At 40.1% G+C, this 22,748-nt stretch overlaps 2 protein-coding genes and 1 long non-coding RNA gene across 6 annotated transcripts in view; 2 read left to right on the top strand and 1 right to left on the bottom strand.

Moving 5' to 3' along the window:
- LOC122204682 overlaps positions 1-22,748 on the bottom strand; it is an 80,803-nt gene continuing 58,055 nt past the window's right edge. For all 3 annotated transcript variants that reach the window (XR_006195736.1, XR_006195735.1, XR_006195737.1), the window contains 3 exons: positions 2,077-2,199; positions 417-533; positions 1-90 (listed from right to left, as the gene is read on the bottom strand). This is a non-coding gene — a long non-coding RNA (uncharacterized LOC122204682). The remainder of the gene's footprint in view (positions 91-416; positions 534-2,076; positions 2,200-22,748) is intronic.
- LOC122204679 (N-acetyllactosaminide alpha-1,3-galactosyltransferase-like) lies at positions 23-15,317 on the top strand. The gene is made up of 6 exons (XM_042912243.1): positions 23-106; positions 816-901; positions 1,974-2,006; positions 4,636-4,689; positions 11,699-11,833; positions 14,309-15,317. The coding sequence occupies exons 1-6, from the start codon at positions 86-88 to the stop codon at positions 15,000-15,002; spliced, it is 1,023 nt and encodes a 340-aa protein (XP_042768177.1). The 5' UTR covers positions 23-85; the 3' UTR covers positions 15,003-15,317.
- Positions 19,392-22,748, top strand: part of LOC122204680 (glycosyltransferase 6 domain-containing protein 1-like) — a 35,759-nt gene continuing 32,402 nt past the window's right edge. The window contains exon 1 of one of the 2 annotated variants that reach the window (XM_042912250.1): positions 19,392-19,645. In XM_042912250.1, coding sequence (XP_042768184.1) covers positions 19,593-19,645 — 53 coding nt within the window. In that variant the 5' untranslated portion in view covers positions 19,392-19,592. The remainder of the gene's footprint in view (positions 19,646-22,748) is intronic. The other variant, XM_042912245.1, reaches the window with a different exon arrangement.

Genomic DNA, 22,748 nt, shown 5'->3' with positions numbered 1-22,748 from the left:
GCCCACTTGAGATTTTCCATGTCTTCCCAAACCACCATGCCATAAGTCTTGAGTCTCCAAGGAAGAAACCGTGTAAAAGTCCTATATGATCTTAGGGAAACAAAAGGTAAGAGTTTGTCCTTCATTTCAACCAAATCGAGACACATTCAACTCCTTCTCTGCACACAATTTCATATTGCATAGACGAAATATCACAAAGGAGCTTCACAAACCGGATGGCTAAAATATCAAGTCAATGTACAAATAATCTAAACTTTATAGTTTAGCCCCTAGCCCATGCTTGGAATCAATTTTATATTCAAATACTTTTGAGAAGGAGCATCTATTTTATGCTGTTATCAGCCCTATCATCTGTCTTGGGATGATGAACTTCATAATAGTATTTCACTAAAAATAGTTCCTTCATAACTACATACCTCTTTGAAGTCCAAGTATTTTCTCAATTTTCTCTTTTCTCTGACACCACGCTCTGTGAGTTAGTCTGGGAAGTGGCATTTGTATTTTTCTTTTCTGCTGGAAAAGCCTTGTGTACTCTAGAAAAGACAAATGAAGGTTATCAAATCTCTTGCATCAAGGCCAGCTTAGACAAGCTAATGTCCTGGCTTCGGGCAGCTGGCTCCCATAAAAAGTGTCTCCGCAGGCTTAACTCTATTTTCATATAGAGAGACATCCAAGGACCAGAGGTGCCTTAATTCCTAGCCAATATGTATTAAATCAGCTAGTTAAAGTCATGGAGAGTCACAATTCAACATAGCTTACTCTGTATTCATTGTACTATATTTAATCTATTTTTATCTGTTTTTTTTTCCTCTTAGGAAAGGATGAAATACAGAAGAAAAACAAGTCAACTGTTATTACTTTTATTGTTTTTATGGGCTTTGTACAGACAGTATCATGTCAGGTAATTTTTAAAAAGTAATGTATATTTTATTCTGGGGTTTGATAAAGATCTAGTATGTCAGAAAGGTGATAGGTTCACCCTCTGAATAAAATCAGCATCCAAATATACCCCCATATATATACCAATCCAATATACCCCAAAATATCCAAATGGCATTCAAATATATCAGCATAAACATAACCCTCGGCATAAAAGTTCTTAGTTTCTAATGGGATCAGGGCTGACCACAATTTTTGTAGGCCCGTTTGTGTGAGAACAAGGAATGTTAAGCTACCAACACAGTAACCATGTAATTAAGGCAGTTAGTAAGTGTTGGAGAAAGTGCCATTTTTAAATAGGCGGCATCTTTTTAAAGAGACATCCCTAATATTGGTGGCTTCTGGGACTAGGTATGGTATTTGCAGTCCACATATGTACACAAGTAGAAAGATTTCATTGGCCATCAGCAAGTTCCATCGTTTCAAGTATTAAGTTTTTCTTTCGTTTGTAACTCAAAGAATTAGGTTTTCTGTTTTAAGATCTAGTGTGTGAAGTCCTTCACTGTGGTGATTTTTTTATCATGCTCATTACTGTATGTCTGCAACCAATAATGTCCTTGGCACATGGTACATGTCTTAGTCCGTTCGAGCTGCTATAACAGAATACCATGGACAGGATGGCTTATGAACACCAGAAATTTATTTCTCACAGTTCTGGAGGCTGAGGGGTCCAAGATCAAGGCGCTGGCAGACTTGGTGTCCTGGTTCATAGACAGCTACCTTCTTGCTGTGTCCTCACATGGTTGAAGGGACAAGGGAGTTCTCTGGTATCCCACTCATGAGGGCTCCAACCTCATAACCCAATCATGTCCCAAAGGCCCCACTTCCTAATGCCATCATGTTGGGGGTTAGGATGTCAACCTTCAAATTTGAGGGGGACACAAATATTTTGTCCATATTATGTGTTCGTTGAATATTTGGTAATGTTAGGGAATAAAATGAATGGACTGCTGGAGTATAACTCTAGTCGTCTTAAATATGGAAACATCTTATGTAAGTTTAAAAGTAATGTAATGTTTTTTGTTTATCCTAAGCACAAAGAAACTACAGAAGATATATCGGTGCTGGTAAGTCCTATTTACAAATATGCTATGACCTCTTCTTTGAGGACCAAACCCGTTGGGGGCAGTGGAGTACCTGCAAGTCCTTGGGTCCTCCAGGCAACAGTAAACCAAAGCAATTTTACTGACGTATGTTGGAGATGCTCCTTTAGGGTCAGGGTACTAGGAGTCAAAGTAGAGCAGACTAGCGGGGTGCCATCTGTAATGGAGGAGTTAGAACAGGTTAGAAGAAACGTGTTACAGGAAACAGAACCCAGCTTCCAGGAATCTTGGGTCTTTTAAAGCTCTGGGAAATCACACAGGAGAAAAGTTTCAGCCAAAAGACTCTTGGGAGGTTGTATTAACCACAAGCGCCCTACAAAATCACACTATCAGAATGTACGCGGAGAGGAAAACTTCCCCCAAGATTGTGTAAGACCCAAATTCCTAATGAAGTGCAAGAAGCTTCCTTTCTGATGCTTGTTGTGTCCAAGGGCCTTGTCTCAGTTGGTTCTATGCGGTCCAACACTCCCGCTAAGACCATGACTCTACATGCAGGTGAGCTGCTTGTGCATGAAAATAATGTAGTAAGATGGTTTTCATGGGAGAGTATGTTTCCCCCAGACGGAGCCGTGGCTCACAGTCAACCACCTGAAAACAGCAGGAAAACCTGTAGACAAAGGTGGGAACTTGTAAGGAAGGTCTGCTGCAGCAGAGGCTGGGGAAAAAAATGAATTAAAGTGTTTTCTGATAAAATGTACACAATGCAACACAATCTGACAATCATTCCATCATTAATATTGGGTCTTCTTCGCATCATGATTCTAAAGCCTTAACACACCGATACTCAGTAACCAAAGGCCTTGCTGTCGATAAGGCGGGTGCCTGCGTAGAAGGCCACGTCTCAGTCACACCCTGGACGCCGCAGTGCTCCTATCTGTGTACACAGGCACAAAGACGGACTTGTGACGTACGACTCAGCTCCACAGCTGCCCCTCGTTAACTCAGCCCAGGATCAACTCTCCAAAGATGTGTTAGCCGGGGTGCCATTAGAGTGTATAGCAAGGAGGAAGTAAGGACCCCGGCCCAACTTCTGGTCTTTCCACCTGCTGTGTGACTATGGACAAGAGAATAATAGGTCCACGTGCCTCAGTTTCCTTGTCTAGTAAATTGAGGATGATAATAATAGCAGTACCTATCTCATAGGGGTGGATTCAATTAGATAATACTCAGGAAAGTATTCCATAAGTATTAGCTATTAATGAAGGGAATCTAACCTCCTCTAGCTGGCTAGGGAATACTTCCTTTAGGTGAGGATATTTAAAATAAGACCTAAAGGCTGTGTGAGAATTAGCTGGTTGAAGCGTGGAGTGTTTAAGGAAACTTAAAAAGGCCAGTGAGTCTGGAACATTCTAATTGTGGGGCCCCGTAGGAGATGTGGCTAGAACAAGGTGAAGGGTCAGATTATGCAGAATGTTATGACCATATAAGGAGTGTGAACATGATCCTTAGGCCAATGGGAAGCCACTGAACACTGTTAAACAGAATAATAACATGGGAGCAACTGGAGCTTCAGGAACATGATAGAGGAAGCAGAGTGGACATATGGAGAATGGGTTGCAAAGGGCCAGGACAAGGACAGGCAGAGAGGGTATCACAGTGTTAATTTGGGGGGATCGGAATATGGAGGGTCATTATACTATTCTCTTTCAGTTTGCACACCTTTAACATTTTTCATACTGCAAAGTCTTGATTAAAGTGCACAGACGATGAGACCAATTAGAAGGCTACTGCAATGGCCCGAATAAGAGATGGTGGTGACTTGGAGTCATGCGGTGGCAGAGAATGAAGATAGGGAATGGATTTGAGAGATGTTTTGGAGATAAAACCAGCAGGGTTTAAAGATGGATGTGGGGCTGGGACTTAGGGAATGCTCTGAGTGTAGAATGATTCTCACACTTCTGCCTTGCTAATCCAAGTGGAGCCAGTGAGATAAAGCAACATTTGAAGGGTTCCTACTGTGGGGGAGACATGATGACTTTCACATTAAGCATCTTCTTCTCGTGGTATCTGTGCGAACTTCAAGCAGCAGACTTCAGAATGCAGTTGGATGTCTGAGCCTTAAATTCCCGAGAGAAGTCTAGTTGCACATACAAATTTGAAGCCACAGGAAAATGCTTGCAAGCATGTCAATCGATCAAATAGAAAGCCTAGGAAAAACCTTTCTGAGAATGACTCTCAAATCAGGGCTTCTAAGCAGACAGGATATTTAAGGCTAACCTTAGACAGATAGTAGGGATCTATTTCCATTGCAATAGAGGGGGGAAAAATCAGTACTCTAGATGAATTTGGAGGCGAGGTGGCTGAAAATTGAAGGAGGTTTCATGTGATGACTGCTATTTATCAGTGAGAAGAAGGAGAATGAGCACTGTAGAAACACATAAAGATTTCTGAGCAGCACAGAGCCTCAGTCAAGGTTAGAAATCATGATTTTCCATGCCACTACCATCAAAGTTCATCACTGCTTTTTCTTACTGCTTCATGCTTATCTCGCATTTTACATCATATCATAATATAACCCTTGATTTGGTAGACATTCGATTATCTCAAGCTCAACTAGATATAGTGTGATTCTTTGCATTATTTCTTCTGATAGGTCTATGAACAGTCCATCAAAGGAATTAAAGCTTTCAGACTGGTTTTCTCCCAGGTAAGAACTCCAAGTCAAACATATGTGAGATTAATACATAGATTGCCCAGTAGAAACTAACACTGTGTCAATAATACTTACAACTGGCCTTCCAACTGTTGGGCGGGAGATTGATCTTTGATTACATTACAAAAAATAACCAGTGTCCCAGTGGACATTAAGGCCCACATCCTTCATAAATGAGAGTATAGATGACAGAAACCCAATGGCCCTAACATTATGGCAGGTCAAAATGTGAAGGGTCCACGTTTGATCATTTGCTTGATTCTCCTCATTTCGCCAACGAGGGAACCAAAGTCCAAGTCAGATAGATGGGTCGTCTGTGCACTTCACACTTTAATACAGCAGCTTTCCTCCAGCCTCTCTGCCTCCCTCTCCTTACTGTACCCACGTGTCTTTCTCCTTGGTGGTGCAAGGCTTCAGGACTTGTCTGAATTAAAACTTTGAAAGGAGATGTCCAGCTAAGATCATGATTGGATAATGGTCCATGAACCATCCTCCTATGATATTACAACTTTTGTCAGATCTAACAAGGACACATAAAGCACACCGGTTATTTTAAAAAAGCATTTCATACAAAGAACTGTTAACTAGTATAAAGTTACCTAGTTAGTTGTTAACTAGTATAAGTGACTGGAAAGTCTGAAAAGAGAATTCTAAGGTGTCATGGGGGGAACAACCACAGGAAGTAACTATTTTCCCCAGGAAAAGGGCTGAAGAAACAGAAGGAAGAGGCCAAAATTGTTAAACCCTAGAAACTTGGAGAGCTTAAACTCAGTGAGTTTAAGACCCACTCAACTGGTGCTGGTACTACCAGGCTCCAGGAAGGCCTCTTGGGACAAGGAGCCAGACCTCTACGGAGGGGCACAATGAGGCTGGGTTCGACAGTGTTGGAAAAGCTGAAATCTGGATCCAGATGGAACTATATCTCGGTGGTGGAGACTTGGCAGGAGGAGGAGGCAGATAAGGAGCCCCCTGGAAACAGGAAAGAGCAAGTTCCTTCTTCCCCCAGGCTTGTAATTTTCCTCCAGTGCCCTCTATTAGCAGAGCCTAACAGGGTGCCTGCTGGCAAAGAAGAGATGTGGTTTGTGGAGTCCTGGCTCAATATAAGAAAGCCCAGCATAGTGCGGTGGGTTTAGTTATGAAAGATGTTAGCTTAATAACTGGCACAGGATCCCACTCACAAGACAAGTAAGGCATATCCTTGTAAGTCAGCGTGATGATTCATCACAACAATTGAACAAAGGAGAAAACCATATAATCATTTACACAGATTCCAAATTGACTACCAATAAAATTCAGTTTTCACTGCATTTTCTTTTTTGGCTTAAACAATATAAATTTATTTCTTCCCACTTCTGGAGGCTAGAAGTGGATGGTCAAGGTGTGGGAAGTTCGGTTTCCCCTGAGGCCTCTCTGTTGGGCTTTCTTGTCCTCACCGGGACTTTTTTTCTGTGTGCCATCATCCACAAGCATCCATGGTGTCTCTTCTTTTAAGGACACCAGTCCTATTGAATTTGGGCCCCACCCTTATGACCTCATTTAACCTGAATTACCTCCCTGAAGGCCCTGTCTCTAAATAGCCACAATGGGGATTAGGGTTTCAACATATGAATTTGGGGGAGACAGTGTTCAGTCCATAACAGGTTCTGAAATAGTTAATAGAATCTTTTTTTAAAAATATATTTATTTATTTTGACAGAGACAGAGACAGCATGAGTCGGGGAGGGACAGAGAGGGAGAGGGAGACAGAGAATCCCAAGCAGGCTCCACACTGTCAGCACGGAGCCAGATGCGAGGCTCAAACCCATGAAACCAAGAGATCATGACCTGAGCTGAAACCAAGAGTTGGACACTTAACTGACTGACTCACCCAGACACCCCAATAGAATCTTTTTCTTCCAACTGTACAACAATTCTTATTCTGTTTTCATTCTTTTCCTTGATGACCATCAAGGTTGAACACCTTTTCCCATGAATATTGGCCACTTGGATATTTACTTTTGTAAAATACCAGTTTCTATCTGTGGGTCTCCTTTCTGCTTTCTTGTTAGTGTCCTTGGATGCACAAAATTTTGTTTTCTGCGGAAGTGTAATTTATCTAATTTTTTTTCTTTTGATGCCCATGCTTTTGGTGTCACATCTAAGAAATGATTACCAAATCTAAGATCATGAAAATTTACTGTAGTTTTCTTCTAAGAGTTTTATAACTTTTGTTCTTACATTTAAGTCTTTGATCCATTTTGCATTAACATTTATCCATGGTGGGAGATAAGTGCAACTTCATTTTTTTTAAATGTAGATATCCAGTGGTCTCAGCACAATTTGTTAAAAAGACTATTTTCTCCCATTGAATGGTCTTGGCACCCTTTATTTAAAATTAACTAATCATAGTTGTATGGGCTTTTTACAGACTCAGTTCTATTCCATTGACCTATATATGTCTATCCTTATGTCAATAACACACTGGTTTGATTATTGTATCTTTGCAGTAAGCTTTGAAATCGGGAAGTGTGAGTCCTCCAATTTTGTTCTTCTTTTTCAAGATTGTTTTGGCTATTTGAGGTTCCTTACAATTCCTTATGAATTTTAGGCTCAGTTTGTTCATTTCAGCAAAAATAATTAATTAAATTAAATTAAAATTAAATTAAATTAAATTAAATTAGCAGTTAGAAAAGTGATAGTGTATTACCTTCCCAGGGTTGCTATAACAAATCACAACAAACTACATGACTTCAAACAACATAAATTAATTTCTTCACAACTCTGGAATCCAGAAATCCAAAATCAAGGTGTTAGCAGGGCCACGTTCCCTCTAAAGCCCAAAAGAAGAATTCTTCCTATCTCTTGAAGACTCTGGTGGCCCCAGGCATTCTTTGGCTTGTGAAAGCATAGCTCCAGTCTCTGCCTCAGTCTCTACATGGCCTTATCTGTATCTCTCCTCTATGTGCCCTTTCATCTTAAAAGAACACCTGTCATTGGATTCACAAGCCCAACCTAATTCAGAATGATGTCATCATAATTAATTACATCTGCAAAGACACTATTTCTAAATAAGGTAACATTCTGAAGTTCCAAGTGGATTTGAATTGGGGGGAGGGTTACTATTCAATGCAGTACATGTAGGAATGACATTGAATCTGTAGCTCACTTTGGGGCGTATTACCATCTTAACAATATGAAGTCTCCAATCCATAAACATGGATGTCTTTCCATTTATTTAGGCCTTCTTTAATCTTTTTCAACAATGTCTTATAGTTTTCATTGTATCAGTCTTGCACCTCCTTTGGTTGTGTGTATTCCTAAATATTTTATTCTTTTTGTTCCTGTTATAAATGAAAATGTTTTCTTAATTTTATTTTCAGATGGTTCGTTTCTAGTGTATGGAAATATAAATGATTTTTGCATGTTGATCTTGTATCCTGCAACAATTACTGGTTCTAATAGATTTTTTTGGAAGACTGCTTAGAATCTTCTCTATTAGTAGAGATAGTTTTACTTCTTTCTTTCCAATTTGGATGCCTTTTATTTCCTTTTCTTGCCCAACTTCCCTAAACCTCCAGTACAATGTTGAAAGGAAGTGGATAAAACAGACAGCCTTGTCTTGTTCCTGATTTTAGGGGAAAAGTTTTCAGTCTCTCAAAAATAAGTATGATGTCAACTGTGAGTTTTACATAAGATGCCCTTTATCATGTAGAGGAATTTCCCTTCTGTTCCTAGTTTGTTGGGTATTTTTATCATCCAGGATTGTGGGAATTTTGTCAAATGCCTTTTCTACATCACTTAAGATGATCATGTGGGTTTTTTTGTCCATTTTATTAATATGGTGTTTTACATAGATTGGTATTTGTTTGTTTTTTGTTTTGTTTTGTTTGTTTTTGGTATTTATAGGTTGAACCAGCCTGCATTCCTGGAATAAATCTCACTTCAGATTTTAATATACTGTTGGGTTCAGTTTACAAATATTTTGTTGAGGATTTTTGCATTTTTATTCATAATGGATATTAGTCTACAGTTTTCCTGAGGTGTTTTTTCCTGGCTTTTGTATCAGTAATTCTGGCCACATAAGAATGAGTTAGAAAATGCTCTCTCTTCTTCAATTTCTTTGGAAGACTTTGAGAACGATTGGTGTTAATCTGTTAAATGTTTGGTAGAATTCACCAATGAAGCCATCTGGTCCTGGGCTTTTCTTTGTTGGGAGATTTTTGATTACCAATCCAATTATTTTTATTAATTCTGTTGCCTTGTTCCAGGTCTATTAAATTTTTCTATTTCTTCTTCAACTAGTTTTGGTAGTTCGTGTGTTTCTAGGAATTTGTCCATTTCGTCTATTTATCTAATAAGTTCATGTACAATTGCTCATAGTATTCTCTTATAATGCTTTTTCTATCTGTAAGGTCTGTAGTAGTGTCTCCATTTCCACTCCTGATTTTAATAATTGGAGTCATTTCTGGATTTTTGGTTTCAGTCAGTCTAGTTAAAAATTGGTCAATTTTATCGATATTCTCAAAGAACCAATTATTGGCTTCATTAATTCTGTCATGTTTTTCTTTTCCTCCATGTCCACTGTCTCTGCTCCAGTCCTTATTATTTCTTCCTTCTTCTTGCTTTGGGTTTAGTTTGCTATTTTTTTCTAGGCCCTTAAGGTGGAAGGTTAGGTTATCAATATGGTATCTTTCTTCTTGTTTAATACAGATGTTTACAGCTATACACTTCCTTCTAAGTACTGCTTTTCACTGCATCCCATAAGTTTTAGTATGTTGTATTTTCATTTTTATTCATCTCAATGTATTTTCTAATTCCCTTTGTGATTTTTTTCTTTGACCCATTGGTTGTTTCAGAGTGTTTTGTTTAATTTCCATTTATTTATGAACTTTACAGGTTTCTTTCTGTTGTTAATTTCATTCCACTGTCAATGGAAAAGATAGTTTGTATGTTTCCAACCATTTTAAGTTTATTGAGATTTGTTTTATGGACTAACATATGATCTATCCTGGAAAATGTCCCATGTGTATTTGAGAAGAATATGTATTCTGTTGTTGATTAAAATGTTCTATGTATGTCTGCTCAGGTCTGCTGTTGAAATCCTATGGCAAGTTTTTTTTATTTCAGCTATTATACTTCTCAGCTTCAGAACTTCTATTTGGTTCCTTTTTATAGTTCTATCTCTTTATTCACATTCTCTGCTTGTTAAGCCTTCGTTCTCCTGATTTCCTTTAGTTCTTTTTCCATGGTTTTCTTTGGCTCTTTCAGCATATTTAAAATAGTTGATTTAAAGTCTTGTTATAGTAAGCCCAATGTATAGCTTCCCCAGGGACAGTTTTTGTTAATTCTTTCCTCTCATCAATGGACCACACATTCTTGTTTCCTTGTATGCCTCATAATTTTTAGTTGAAAACAGGCATTTTGTATATTATAATGTCGTTACTTTGGAATTCAGATTCTTTTGCCTCCTCAGAGTTTGTTGTTCTTGCTTGCTGTGGATTGTAGTTATTTGTCTGTTTGGTGACTTTTCCAGACTATTTTTAAAGACTGTATTCTTTGTCTTGTTTGGTCTGAGAGGTCTCTGTTCCTTTAGCTTATGGTCAGCTACTGGTTTGTTAAAGATATCCTTAAATACCTAGAGCCATAGTGGTGGTGGTTGTGGTGGTGGTTGGAGGATAATTGGAGGAGTAAGAGGAGGATGAGGAGATGATGAAGAAGAAGAAGAAGAAGAAGAAGAAGAAGAAGAAGATGACGGCGGCAGAGGAGGAGGAGAATTCCAAGGGGGAGGAGGAAGAGGAGGAGGGGAAGGAGAAAAAGGAAAGGAAAGGAAAGGAAAGGAAAGGAAAGGAAAGGAAAGGAAAGGAAAGGAAAGGAGGAAATGGAAGGGAAGAGAAGGGAAAGGAAAAGAAAGAGGGAAAAAAATAACCCTCCTACAGTCTTTGAAGATTGGCTCTGTGTTTGGGCCCTCCTTCAACACAGCCCAGTTGTTTACAACTCTGCATTAGTCTTCACTTCCTGCTTACACTGAGCCTAAATATCAGCCAGAGGTGAAATCTTAGGATCTTCAGGGATCTTTTCTGAGCATGTAATCCTGAACACGTGTATGGATTTCTTAATTCCTCGTTATACAAGGGGTCTTGTTAAAGCCTTTACTTTTCAAAGAACTCTCTCCCAATTTTCTCCTCCCAGGATTTCAGCATATCTAGTGTTTATTCCAACTGTAATTTCTTGCCTCAGATGGCAGGGGCTTGTTTCTTTTTAAAATGTTTTCAAGAATTGCCCTCTACTTAGTCACTTTTCCATTTTGAGAGAGTTCTGAGTTGAGTGAAACAAAAGGAAGCACTAGGAGTCCAGTCCTTTGGGGACTTCTAGGGTCAAAATGGACAAACACATTTCCTTTGGAATTAGATCCACTCTTCTCCATCCCAAAGCAGATACTCAAACTGAGAACATGCTTTGCTGTTTTCAACACCAATGCCATACTGGGAGTGAGTTGGTGCAAAGGCTAAGTTAAAATACCACAAACCTTTCCTTCTATTGTGTTGAGTCGTCCTTTTCTTGATTTAACTTTTGCTTGATTGCTCTAAACTTTTGGCTACCTTCTAGAGTTCTGACAAAGTTGATTCTGACAGTATGCAGTAATATTAGCACTGGCAGCATTTTAGATTATGAACCTAGGAAGGTCATTTTTCAAAATATGGTCTCTGAAAGTAATTAATGTCAAAAAGCCTAAGACCAGGAGATTTTGTCCAAATATAAGAGTTATTGTTACTTTATACTTAGGGTGACGTTTTAACTGTGTCCTCAAAGATCTTGGAATCACAGTGTAACTAACCTGTACACGTACTTTTGTAATGATCTGGCCGTTTCTGACAAGCTGTTTCTCCGGGTTGTCATAACCATCAAGGCTTTGGATTAGGAGTAAGGAAATGCTGCAACCAGACACAGGCTCTATATATTAGTAACACCTACCACAGTTTTATTAAAAGGTATCTTGTTCACAATTCTTATGTCTTTCTTACAGTCAATCCATGAACCTGACCACCACCAACTGGTCAGCTCCAGTTGTGTGGCATGGCACTTTCAATGAAGAAGTTTTGGAACAGTATTATGCCAAACATAAAATTACCGTGGGGCTGACTGTGTTTGCCGTAGGAAGGTAGGTAATGCCAAATGTCCTTTACATTCAAGCTTTTTACTATAGAAAATAGGAGATTATCAATAATCCCACCTCAAAAATCTAGAAAAAGTGGAACGGAATAAAGCCAAAGTAAACAGAAGTAAGGAAATAGTAAAGATGAGAACAGAAATCCATGAAACTGAAAACAGAAAATCCATAGAGTAAAATCGAAGAATCAAAAAGCTGGTTCTTTGAAAAAAAAAATCAATAAAATTCACAATCATCCAGGGATGAGCAAATAAGCCAATATGATAAAACAGAAACACCCATGCAAATGTGAAAGACCATGGCTATGACATTGTGGATCTGTAGGGAAAGACTTTCATAAATGATGCTGGAGAAAGTTGATGTCGGCATGGAAAATCACAATTGCACCTTTCTACAGCATTCCATATACAAACATATACACACATACTTCCCAAGTAGTTTAAAGACCAAAAGTTAAAGGGCAAACCGCAGTGTATCTGAATGAAATCAAGACATAAAAGGATTTCTTCATCAAGATACAGAAGATACTAATCATCAAGGAAGAGGTTGACAAATGTGACTGTATTGAAATTATCTCTACCTAAGAAAATATCAGAAAAACCCAAATTGAGGGCCTTTCTACAAAATACCTGATCAGTACTCTTCAAAATGGTCAGGGTTATAAACAACAAGGAGAGAAATGGAGACAGATTGGAGGAGCCTAACAAGACATAATGACTAAATGCAATGTGTATTCTGGATTGGATCTTGCAAACTAGAAGCCCATGAGGGGCAAAACAGGTGAAAAAAACCAAAATCTGTGGTTAAGTTATAGTATTTAACCACTGATAATTTCTTAGTTTTGACAAATGTACTATGATTATATAAGATACTAACATTAGGGGAAGATGCATAGAGTGTATATGGGAACTCTGTATAATACAGTTACACCTGTTACATAAATCTAATATCATTCCAAAATAGAAAGTTTTCAAAAAATTTAAAAAAATAAGTTCACCATAGTAGTGAAAGTGCCTGATGATAACCTTTTTTTTTCTTGTGAATGCCTGACATTACACTTTTGATTACTGAGGCACTCATTTCAAAGACATCCAACTCGAATAAACATACTGCGGGCTATACCATGGTTGGTCACTAACTAAACAACTGGGTAAAGAGGCAGGTCGGCCCTCCTGTGAAATTCCCCTTTTAGAAAGGCCTGGGTAACCTATGTAACTGACCACCTGAGTGACCCCGCACTTTCCTTCCTGCGCTTTCATTCCTGCTCTTACGTTTCAATTTCTGCAATAAAGAGTGAAGCTGTGAAAGCCTTGGCACCCCATCCCCCAGCCAAATAAAGGCAGAATCCCCAAGGATCGCCCCCTTCTCTCCCTTTACCTAAGACCTCGTTCTGTGGCCCTGGGCCTACCTTGTACCCTCCAGGACTTGTGAGGAACGAACTCTGTTTTTTCAAAGTTCTCTGATGGTTGCTGCTGAGGAGTATCTTGTAAGTGTGGGCTGGTCCAGCCACAACATTGGCTGGTAAGGGAAATGTCTGTGGGGGTCTCACCACAAGTAGCAGGGGCCTAGGTGAGTCCCAGGCATTCTTGGCCAATAGGATTTACTATCGAAGGCAAAGACCAATACCAAAGAGCCCTGTATTATACCATACACAGAAATTAATTCAAATGGATAACTGACTTAAATGTGAAAGTGAAAACTATAAAGCAACTAAAAGAAAATATAGAAGAATACTTTCACTACCTTGAGGAGGCAAGGATTTCTGGAACACAGTACAAAAGCATTAACCATAAAAAAAATGCGGATAAATGGTATCTCTTTGTATTTGGGTTGCTAGCTTCCAACTCAGTAGAATATTTTAAGAGGTATTTGTCATAATTTATCTTGCCTTAATTATTAAATTACCGTAACTTCAGATACTCCAAACTAGAAAGTTTTCTCCCGACTCCATCTACTATGTTTCTTAAAACTTAGATCAATATCCAGAACTTATTTTTAATGATTATATAAACATTATCTGAAACTGAGGCATGTATGTCTGCATTATTGACTCCTCATAAATTCCTCCTCATAAAGCAAGCCACCGACATCAATCGCTGCTCGTGCAAGGACCCAAGACCTTCTTGCCTACAATCCCCAACACAAGCTCCTTCCTCCCAGACAACCCTAAAGACTCTGGCTCTCATCTTGCGACAGGGCTCTGTGCCATTTACTGATCTCACCATGTTTCATTCCCCCTCGTAAGGAAGTCCTCTTTTCTCATGATCCACAGAACCCCATCAGGGAGAGGAAAGGCAGATAATTTCACTTTCTTTTACGCTACTTAAATATAACTCAAGAAGCGTATCTAATATTTAGTTTGCCTACTAGTATTTCTGGACAAACTACGACCAGTGTAACTTAAGTAGTATGCATTTCACTGCAATAGAAGACAAAGAACTTAATCATTTCTTGTTTACTTCACAGATATATCGACCACTATTTGAGGAAATTTATACTATCTGCAGATATGTTTTTTATGGTTGGCCATAAAGTCATAATTTATGTCCTGATAGATGACTTCTCCAGGATGCCTTGGATACAGCTGAGTCCCCTCCGTACAATCAAAGTGTTTGAAATCAAGCGAGAGAAGAGATGGCAAGATGTCAGCATGATGCGCATGAAGACTATTAGTGAACATGTTGTAGATCATATCCAGCGTGAAGTCGACTTTCTCTTCTGCATGGATGTAGATCAAGTCTTCGTAAGGAAATATGGAGTGGAGACTCTGGGGGAGTCAGTGGCTCAGTTACATGCTTACTGGTACAAGGCAGATCTGATAAAGGTGCCATATGAAAGAAGTGAGTTATCAGAAGCATATATACCTACTGGCATGGGAGATTTTTATTACCATGCTGCTGTATTTGGTGGCACTCCTACCCAAGTTCTCAATATTGCCAGGGAGTGCTTGAAAGGAATCATGAATGACAAGAAAAACAGCATTGAAGCAGTATGGCATGATGAAAGCCACTTAAATAAGTATTTCTTTCTCCACAAACCTGCTAAGCTCTTATCACCGGAATATTGCTGGGATTTTACTAGAACGGATATCATTAATATTCGTAATATCAAACTCTCTTGGGCTAAAAAGGATTATAAACATCTTAGGGTGAAATTGTAGTTTTATAGCACTTCCTTCAGATTTCTGAAAATAAGAGCATCATTTTTGTCTTATTCCTTAGGAAATTAGCACTTGATAAATTTTAGCACTAAAAAAAAATCACTAGCAAAATGGCAAGACCACCAATATGGAATACTCATACTTCTCATATTCATTGTGAATTGTATAAGATGGGATACAGCAATTGCAGAATGAATGTACTGATGTCAGATGGAGATACAATGATTTCATATCCTGTGTGAATATTGAGGAGATATTATTTGTTGGATTACGTTGAACAAAATAGAATCTGTCACAAGAAAATGAAACCTGAAATATTTCTATTGATCCATGTAGATACACGTTTCTCGTACTGCTTAAGAAAGGGGGTTGTCAGGGTGCCTGGGTGGCTCAGCCGGTCCAACTCTTGATTTTGGCTCAGGTCAGGATTCCAGGGTTGTTGGATCAAGGCTCCCGTCAAGCTCTGTGCTGAGCATGGAGCCTGCTTAAGATTCTGTGTGTGTGTGTGTGTGTGTGTCTCTCTTTACCTCTTTCTCTCTCTCTCTCTCTCTCTCCCTCTGCCTCTTCCCCCATCTCTCTCTCAAATAAGATTAAATCTAAAAAATTAACAAAATAAAAATAAAAAAGAAAGGGGATTGTCTGGAGGTGTGGATAAGAAGTCACTGCAACTATAGTAATATCCTGTCTATGCAAAACATTAAAGATGTTAAAGCTGCCATCAGATGGACGGATCATTACTTAGGAAACTGAGTCACGCAAAAAGAACTAGGCGTTTTAAAACTATGAGATTGATTGTTATAAAAACTAAAAGAAAATGGAATAGATACAGAGAAAATTGAAAGCCCCTCCTTTACTCTCCCTTTGAAAACCTATCCCTCACTATTCCTTTTATATGCATTTATATACCCACCACATGAATACCCACACACACAGTGACACTTGTATTTTACACAAATTGATTCATATCACACACATGCACACATACAGGCACACACAAGGATTTTACCACTAGTCGGGGCCCAGTTAGGAAAACAGATAATGCTATCCTCAGTATTTAACAGTGGAGATTTAACACAGGGAACTGGACATACAAGAGCTCATAACAGAGCTGAAGTGCACACAAGACAAAGTGAAGCAACCCATAATTAAAAAAAAAATTTTTTTAATGTTTATTTTGGAGAGAGAGAGAGAAAGAGAGAGAGTGGGGAAGGGGCAGAGAGAGAGGGAAACAGAATCCGAAGCAGGCTCCAGGCTCTGAGCTGTCAGCACAGAGCCCGACGCAGGGCTCAAATCCACAAACTGTGAGATCATGACCTGAGCTGAAGTGAGACACAACCAACAGAGCCACCCAGGCGCCCCTAATTTTTATTTTAATGAAGGCAATAGCACTCCTAAGGCTGAAGGGAAAATTGTAGAATGTCCACAAAGAGCCAGAACCTAGCATGAGCTGCCTGGCATGGGTGGGGACAACAAAGAGAGGAGTCTAGTCACTGCTAAGGATGTCACCCAAAGGAGACAGAGACAGAGACAAGAGAGAAATGTACAGACTTTTCTCCTTCTCCTGTCCTGTCTGCCTTTGTTTCCACTGGCCAGTGCCATCCAGTAGTCGGATGCAGTGGAGTCTAGGAAATGGAGGTCCCTGCCACACCGAGCAGAGTGTGGGGAAAATGAGATCGAAATCTGAGAGTAAACAGACAAATGGCTACCACAGTCCACCCATGTTGCCACAAAGCACTCATCCTCTTCCTCCTAACTCCCATAAAATGACTGCATGTTTCTACCATGCAAAACGCAACCAGCTTTTGTGTAAATAATCACACCCAGAAGGGTGAAATCCGAAGTAATGCCTGACATAGTTTCCCTCATTATGTCCAAGAATCCAGGATGATATGAGGTCCTCTCCCTCAGGACTCTATGTGGCTCTTCATTGTTTGGTGAGCTCTGATCCAAATTGTAAAGAATAACTAATACTACTCATTTAGAAAAAAAAAATTGTAAGAGAAGGAAAAGGGGAAAATAATTGGTTAACACATAAAAAGGTACATATATATGATAATGTATACTTATGCTTATAATATAAATGTAAGAAAAATATACATGCCTTCTGTGGTCCTCATTTCTGTAGCTGGTTCCAAGGTCAAGTTCATATTGATCACTCCTTTCTTTCACCACCCATTCCACATTCTTTACTTTCTGCTGGAAGCTCAGATGAATAGGGTTCCTTACTAGGAAGATGATATAAAGCTTCTCCTTTATAATCTGAGTCTTATAATCTTTAGAATCTGAGTCTTTAGTGGGTCTTTATCAGATTGCCACAGCTTTCCCTTAACAAGGACTGTTGGATAAAGTAGTTTAAGAGGCTCCCAGGGAACACCTTGAACTCTAGATACAGCCCTCATGCCACCATTGTGGCATAGCAACCGACTTTCATCTTGATAATCAGTTCCCTGATCCAGTACAGAGACCCTTTCTCTGGCTGCTAATCCAGCACAATGAGAATGCAAAATGGCCGGGGGGGAGTCTCAGATGCCCATTCAACAGGACCATCATTTTGTTTCCTTGTACACGAGAACCTTCAAACTCATCGAGCCCAAGGTTGCAGAGAAGAAAGTAAAAATGGTTCCAGCAGGGGCACCTGGGTGGCTCAGTCGGTTAAGTGTCCGACTTGGGCTCAGGTCATGATCTCATGGTCCGTGGGTTCGAGCCCCGCGTCGGGCTCTGTGCTGACAGCTCAGAGCCTGGAGCCTGTTTCAGATTCTGTGTCTCCCTCTCTCTGTGACCCTCCCCCGTTCATGCTCTGTCTCTCTCTGTCTCAAAAATAAATAAACGTTAAAAAAAAATTTTTTTTTTAAATGGTTCCAGCAGATTATCTGATGTAATTGTAAAACAAAGCCTCACATCTCTACTTCTTGGTTCCAGGACCCATGCATTGTGGCTTTGAGGAAGACGATATGACCTAGTGACTACTATTTAATTCCTTTAGAACATTCCTTTAGAATGGCATCCCAACCTCACCAGGTGTTGTCTTAGAGCTGATACTGTGACTGAGGCTTCAGTAGGCTGCTTCACAAAGTTAGCTGCTTCTGGGTCATGAGTTATAAGGTAAGACCAGTGAATTCCATGGACAGAAGCCCACTGTTGCACTTAGTTGCCAATAAACTCTCTCTCTTTGGCAGAGGTAATGAAGAAAACATTCTGTAAGTCCACATGTGGTAGTGCTGGAAGAAGCACTATGGGAAAGGAAGGTATATCTGTACCCAGAATATGTTTGGGGACAAATTTCTTCTCCTTCCCTTGTGGAAAAGCTCCAAGGTTACCAATATGCTGCCAGGGGCCAGACAGTCCCTCAGAAGAAAGGTGTCATATGATGTACTCAGGGAGGCCTCTGCCGCCGGGTGGTTGCACGTTTAGCAGCAGAGAAAGCCAGATCGTCACTGATGAGAGGAAGTCTATCTTACTGAGCCACTGGATAGCCTCTGTCTCTGCCACCAAGGCCACTTTGTACATGGGCCATCAAGAAAGCACTGTGATGGCTGCAGAAAGAGGCTGGCTGACATCACGGAACAGATTTTTCTCTACTTGATTATTGAGAGTCTCATCTACCAAGATTGCTCTTTGGTGAGTATTTTCATGGGACACTCACATCCTTACACTCTGTACCTATTTCAGAAGCCCATAAAGAACTTCAGACTTTCTTGTCACTGAGTTTTCAATCTGCCTGAGTCCAATGTCACAGAAATGACTTCCACTGTAATGGGTTACAGCTGCATACACCCAAGCTTTTTGTTGGATCAGAAAGCATTAAGTTCACAATGGGTAGGAGAGGTCATAGTTCAGGTAAATTTAGAATCCCATGTGCCTAGTATTCTCTACCTGGCTGTGGAAAATGCCCTATCCAGTATCTATATTTGCCACATGAACTGTTCAGGGTCACAGAACCTTTCTTGGCAGACAATGCCTGACATAGGGCCTTCTCTCACCCTGGGTCTCACTCAAAATTGGCAGGGTATTGGTTTCTCAACACACAGGTCTGAGTGGCACTCAAGTACAATACACCTTGCTTTTAATATCCAAAAAGTCCCACTGAGCATATTTAGGCCTCTGATTTGGTGATATGTAGTTCAAGGTGCAGTAATTTGCCTAGAACCAACAACCCTACATGCTCCTCAGAAACGTCACTGATGTGTGTCAGGCCCCTGAATTTTTATGGGGTTTCTCTTCCACCTCCTGGCACACATTTGTATTAGCATGACATCTGAGAGTCTTGCTCCTTTCTGCTCAAAATGCTCAGCATGATGTTAATAATGGTATCCTGTGAGATGTCCACATGGTCGAGGATGCTGTGGATAATATTATGACAACACAGGAGAGTTCACATAACTTGGAGGTTTACTGATGTCTCTGCCAGGTAAAAGCAAACTGCTTTTGATAATCCACACTAACTGATATAAGGAAAAGCATCTGTCACCTGTAGACCACACAACAGGAACTGTGTTCATTTGCTCTAGCAAACATACGACACCAGGAGAAGTTACTGTGATTGAAGTCACCACTTGAGTAACTTTACAGTGATTCCCAGGCATTCAACCAATGAATCTGTCTCTTATACCGGTCAAACAAGCAAAGGTAGCAAACAATCTCAGGTAAGTGTACCCGTTTCAATAGCTTCAGAACTTCAGCTCAATCCAATTCCATTCGTCTTAATCTAATATTATTAGATATTAAACAAGGATGTGATAGGAATCAACAGCCTGCAGTGTTTGAGTTTTTAATGATAACACTAATCTTTACAATCTCCACAGGGAGGTGTTATATAACTTCTTTCTTAAATGTCTGTTTATTTTTGAGAGAGAGAGAGAGAGACAGAGCATGAGAAGGGGCGTTTATTTTTGAGAAAGGGAGACACAGAATCTGAAGCAGGCTCCAGGCTCTGAGCTGTCAGCGCAGAGCCCGAAGCGGGGCTCAAACACACACCGCGAGATCATGACCTGAACCGGAGTCGGACGCTTCAGGTCCGAGCCTGAGCCATCCAGATGCCCCGGGGTTATATAACTTTTGATTTACCATTTTAGTGGATTTACCACTAAAGTGAGTGGAAATGGATTTTCTACTCACTCTGTTAAGTAGATCACCATGCTACTTCTTGCCTCTAGAAATTATTGTCAACTCAGACCTAATGTCCATTCTGCATTTTCCTCCAAGGACACAGTCATCCTACTATACGACCACAGGTCCTCCCTTGGGGTGACATAGACTCCTCTTCAGTCGAGGGACTCCAGGTCTGTAAACTGGCTTAAGTGTGGGAACATGAGACACCATAACCTGTTACCATGGCAACTGAAGTCAAGTTTCTGCTCACCGGGTCTAGAGGTTCCCCAGTAATGTAAACCCCACAATTCTCATTGAAATCTGAGAGTCCATTTCAATGTCAGTATTTGATGGTTTCCTATCTCACATTTAGGTTTTTCATCCATTTTGAATTTATTTTTGTGTATGGTGTAAGGAAGTGGTCCAGTTTCATTCTTTTGCATGTTGCTGTCCAATTTTCCCAGCACCATTTGTTGAAGAGACTGTCTTTTTCCCATTGTATATTCATTCCTCCTTTGTCAAAGATTAATTGACCGTATATATAGTTGTGGGTCCATTTCTGGGCTTTCTATTCTGTTCCATTGATCTGTGTGTCTGTTTTTTGTGTCAAAACCATACTGTCTTCATGACTACAGCTTTGTAATATAGCTTAAAGCAAAAGTGAATATTATTATCCTCTCTCTGTATCCATGCCCATTTTATATAGCCCCAGTAGATGTTCTCCAACAGCCAGACATGTGAATATAGAACAGCAAGCTCTCAACCAACTGACCAGAGTACTGTAGCTACATGAGTACTCTGAGATGAGATCAGCTAAGCCTGGCCCAGAACGGCAGCAAAGGACCCTAGACTCATGAGCAAAAATAAAGCATCATTGCTTTAAGCTATTAAGGTTTGGGTGGGTTGTTATACAGCAAAAATTAATTGATATCAGAGCACTTCTAGTCTTGGGAACTATTATTGTCAGTCAGGGTCCAATCAGGAAAATCTGGGTATTTCAAATGGGGGATTTTGAGAACTGGTTACACAAGTGATAGAATTGCTAAGGAGCTAGATGGGATAGTAAGGAAACTGAGAAGCTGCAGCCATCCCAAGAGCCAGAAGGGCACAGGAAGGTGGTGGGACCAAAGGGCAGAAGCCAGGGTCATCAGTGGGGGCTGGAACCCACTGCAACCACGAAGGGCACAGCTATCTGGTGGCAGGTGCAGTCACAAAGTAGACTTTAACTTTGGCTTTACACTTTTTCTTTAAGCTCACTAGTGCCATTAAATACAGCCATTTCACCTGCTTGTTGAGCAAGTTAACATTTAATTTATTTCATTAAATAAGTTAATGTATGTGCATAGTTCAGTGTCTGGTGCATAAGTGTTATAAAGCATCATTATCATATATATTTATGGCAAAAACTATCATTGCCCCAAAGCCTTTGCCTTTGATGAGCACCTCATTCAATGAGAGCCCAGGGACAATGTCCTGTTTACTGCTATATTACACAGGCTGCCAGAAACCTATCTCTGAATACTAACGTGGTGTTTTTATTTTTTTAATTGACTTTAGACCCAAACAAGGCCTGAAAACAAATTCTAGATTCCCCCTATTTCCCTGAGTGTAGTTGCCTACAAACCAACCCTCTCTTTGGTACTAAAACCTGATTCTAATTCATCTAAACAGAGAAAGAATTTATGAAATGGCATGTTGGGTACGAAAATTGAACCCTCAAATCTTAGTAGTCTTAACACAAAAACAAGTTTCTCACTCACCCTACATTTCCAGTGAGGGTGGGAACCAGGAAGTCTCCTCCATATTGTCACTTGGGGACCCAGAACGATGGAGGGTTCACTATCTGTGACATTCCTAGTCACAATGTCAAGGGAAGACACTAGAGAGTCATGCAGGGGCTTTTCAGTGCCTCAGCCTGGACTTATCCCATGCCCTGGGCTAGAAGATAGAGTCTTCTCTGCAAAGGAAGGGAGAACCAGATAGTGTTGACCAGCAACAACGTTTACCACAGAAACAGCGCCCAGTCCTTAGCCAATAGCTGCTAATATAAAGGGGCAAAGGGAGGGAATACACAGACAAGATCCTGCCACAGGGGTAATCTGTTTGGATACCAATCCTGATCCCATCACTCATTATCTCCCTGCTGATCTCCATACCCTTGAAAACATCTTCCAGAACATTAGTCCTTGATTCTATTACAAATAATTTCAAATTGAACCCCCCTAAGGTTCAAAATCCCAGGTAAGAGAATCTGATTAGCATGCCAGGTAGTTTAGGTCATGTGCCCATGGTTTAGTTGTAAAGGGCAGGAAGAGGAAATTTCTGCCTATTTCAGCTTTCACACTTGGCAGAAGGATGCTGTTGCTTCTTGAATTTAAGATTCCCTGTAAATGACGGGTGTTCAGGTTTCTGGGCAGCCCAAACAAAAATGTGCCCTGTATCGTTTCAATGATTTGCATATTTACGAATTTTATATAAACAGATTTATACAGTATGTGCCCCTTTTTGGCCTGGCTTCTTTCACAGTATCATTATACAAAGGTCCATTTAAGTTGTTGCACATATCAGTGCTGAGTACTATTCCATTGTAAGGACATGCCACATTTGCTTATCCATTCCCTTGTTGACGAACACTTGTTGTCTCTACCTTTTGGCTAC

The sequence above is a fragment of the Panthera leo genome, chromosome D4, assembly GCF_018350215.1.
Source record: "Panthera leo isolate Ple1 chromosome D4, P.leo_Ple1_pat1.1, whole genome shotgun sequence".
Lineage (NCBI taxonomy): Eukaryota > Metazoa > Chordata > Mammalia > Carnivora > Felidae > Panthera > Panthera leo.
The sequence above is the reverse complement of the archived record's forward strand: the minus strand, read 5'-3'. Positions and strand labels throughout refer to the sequence as shown.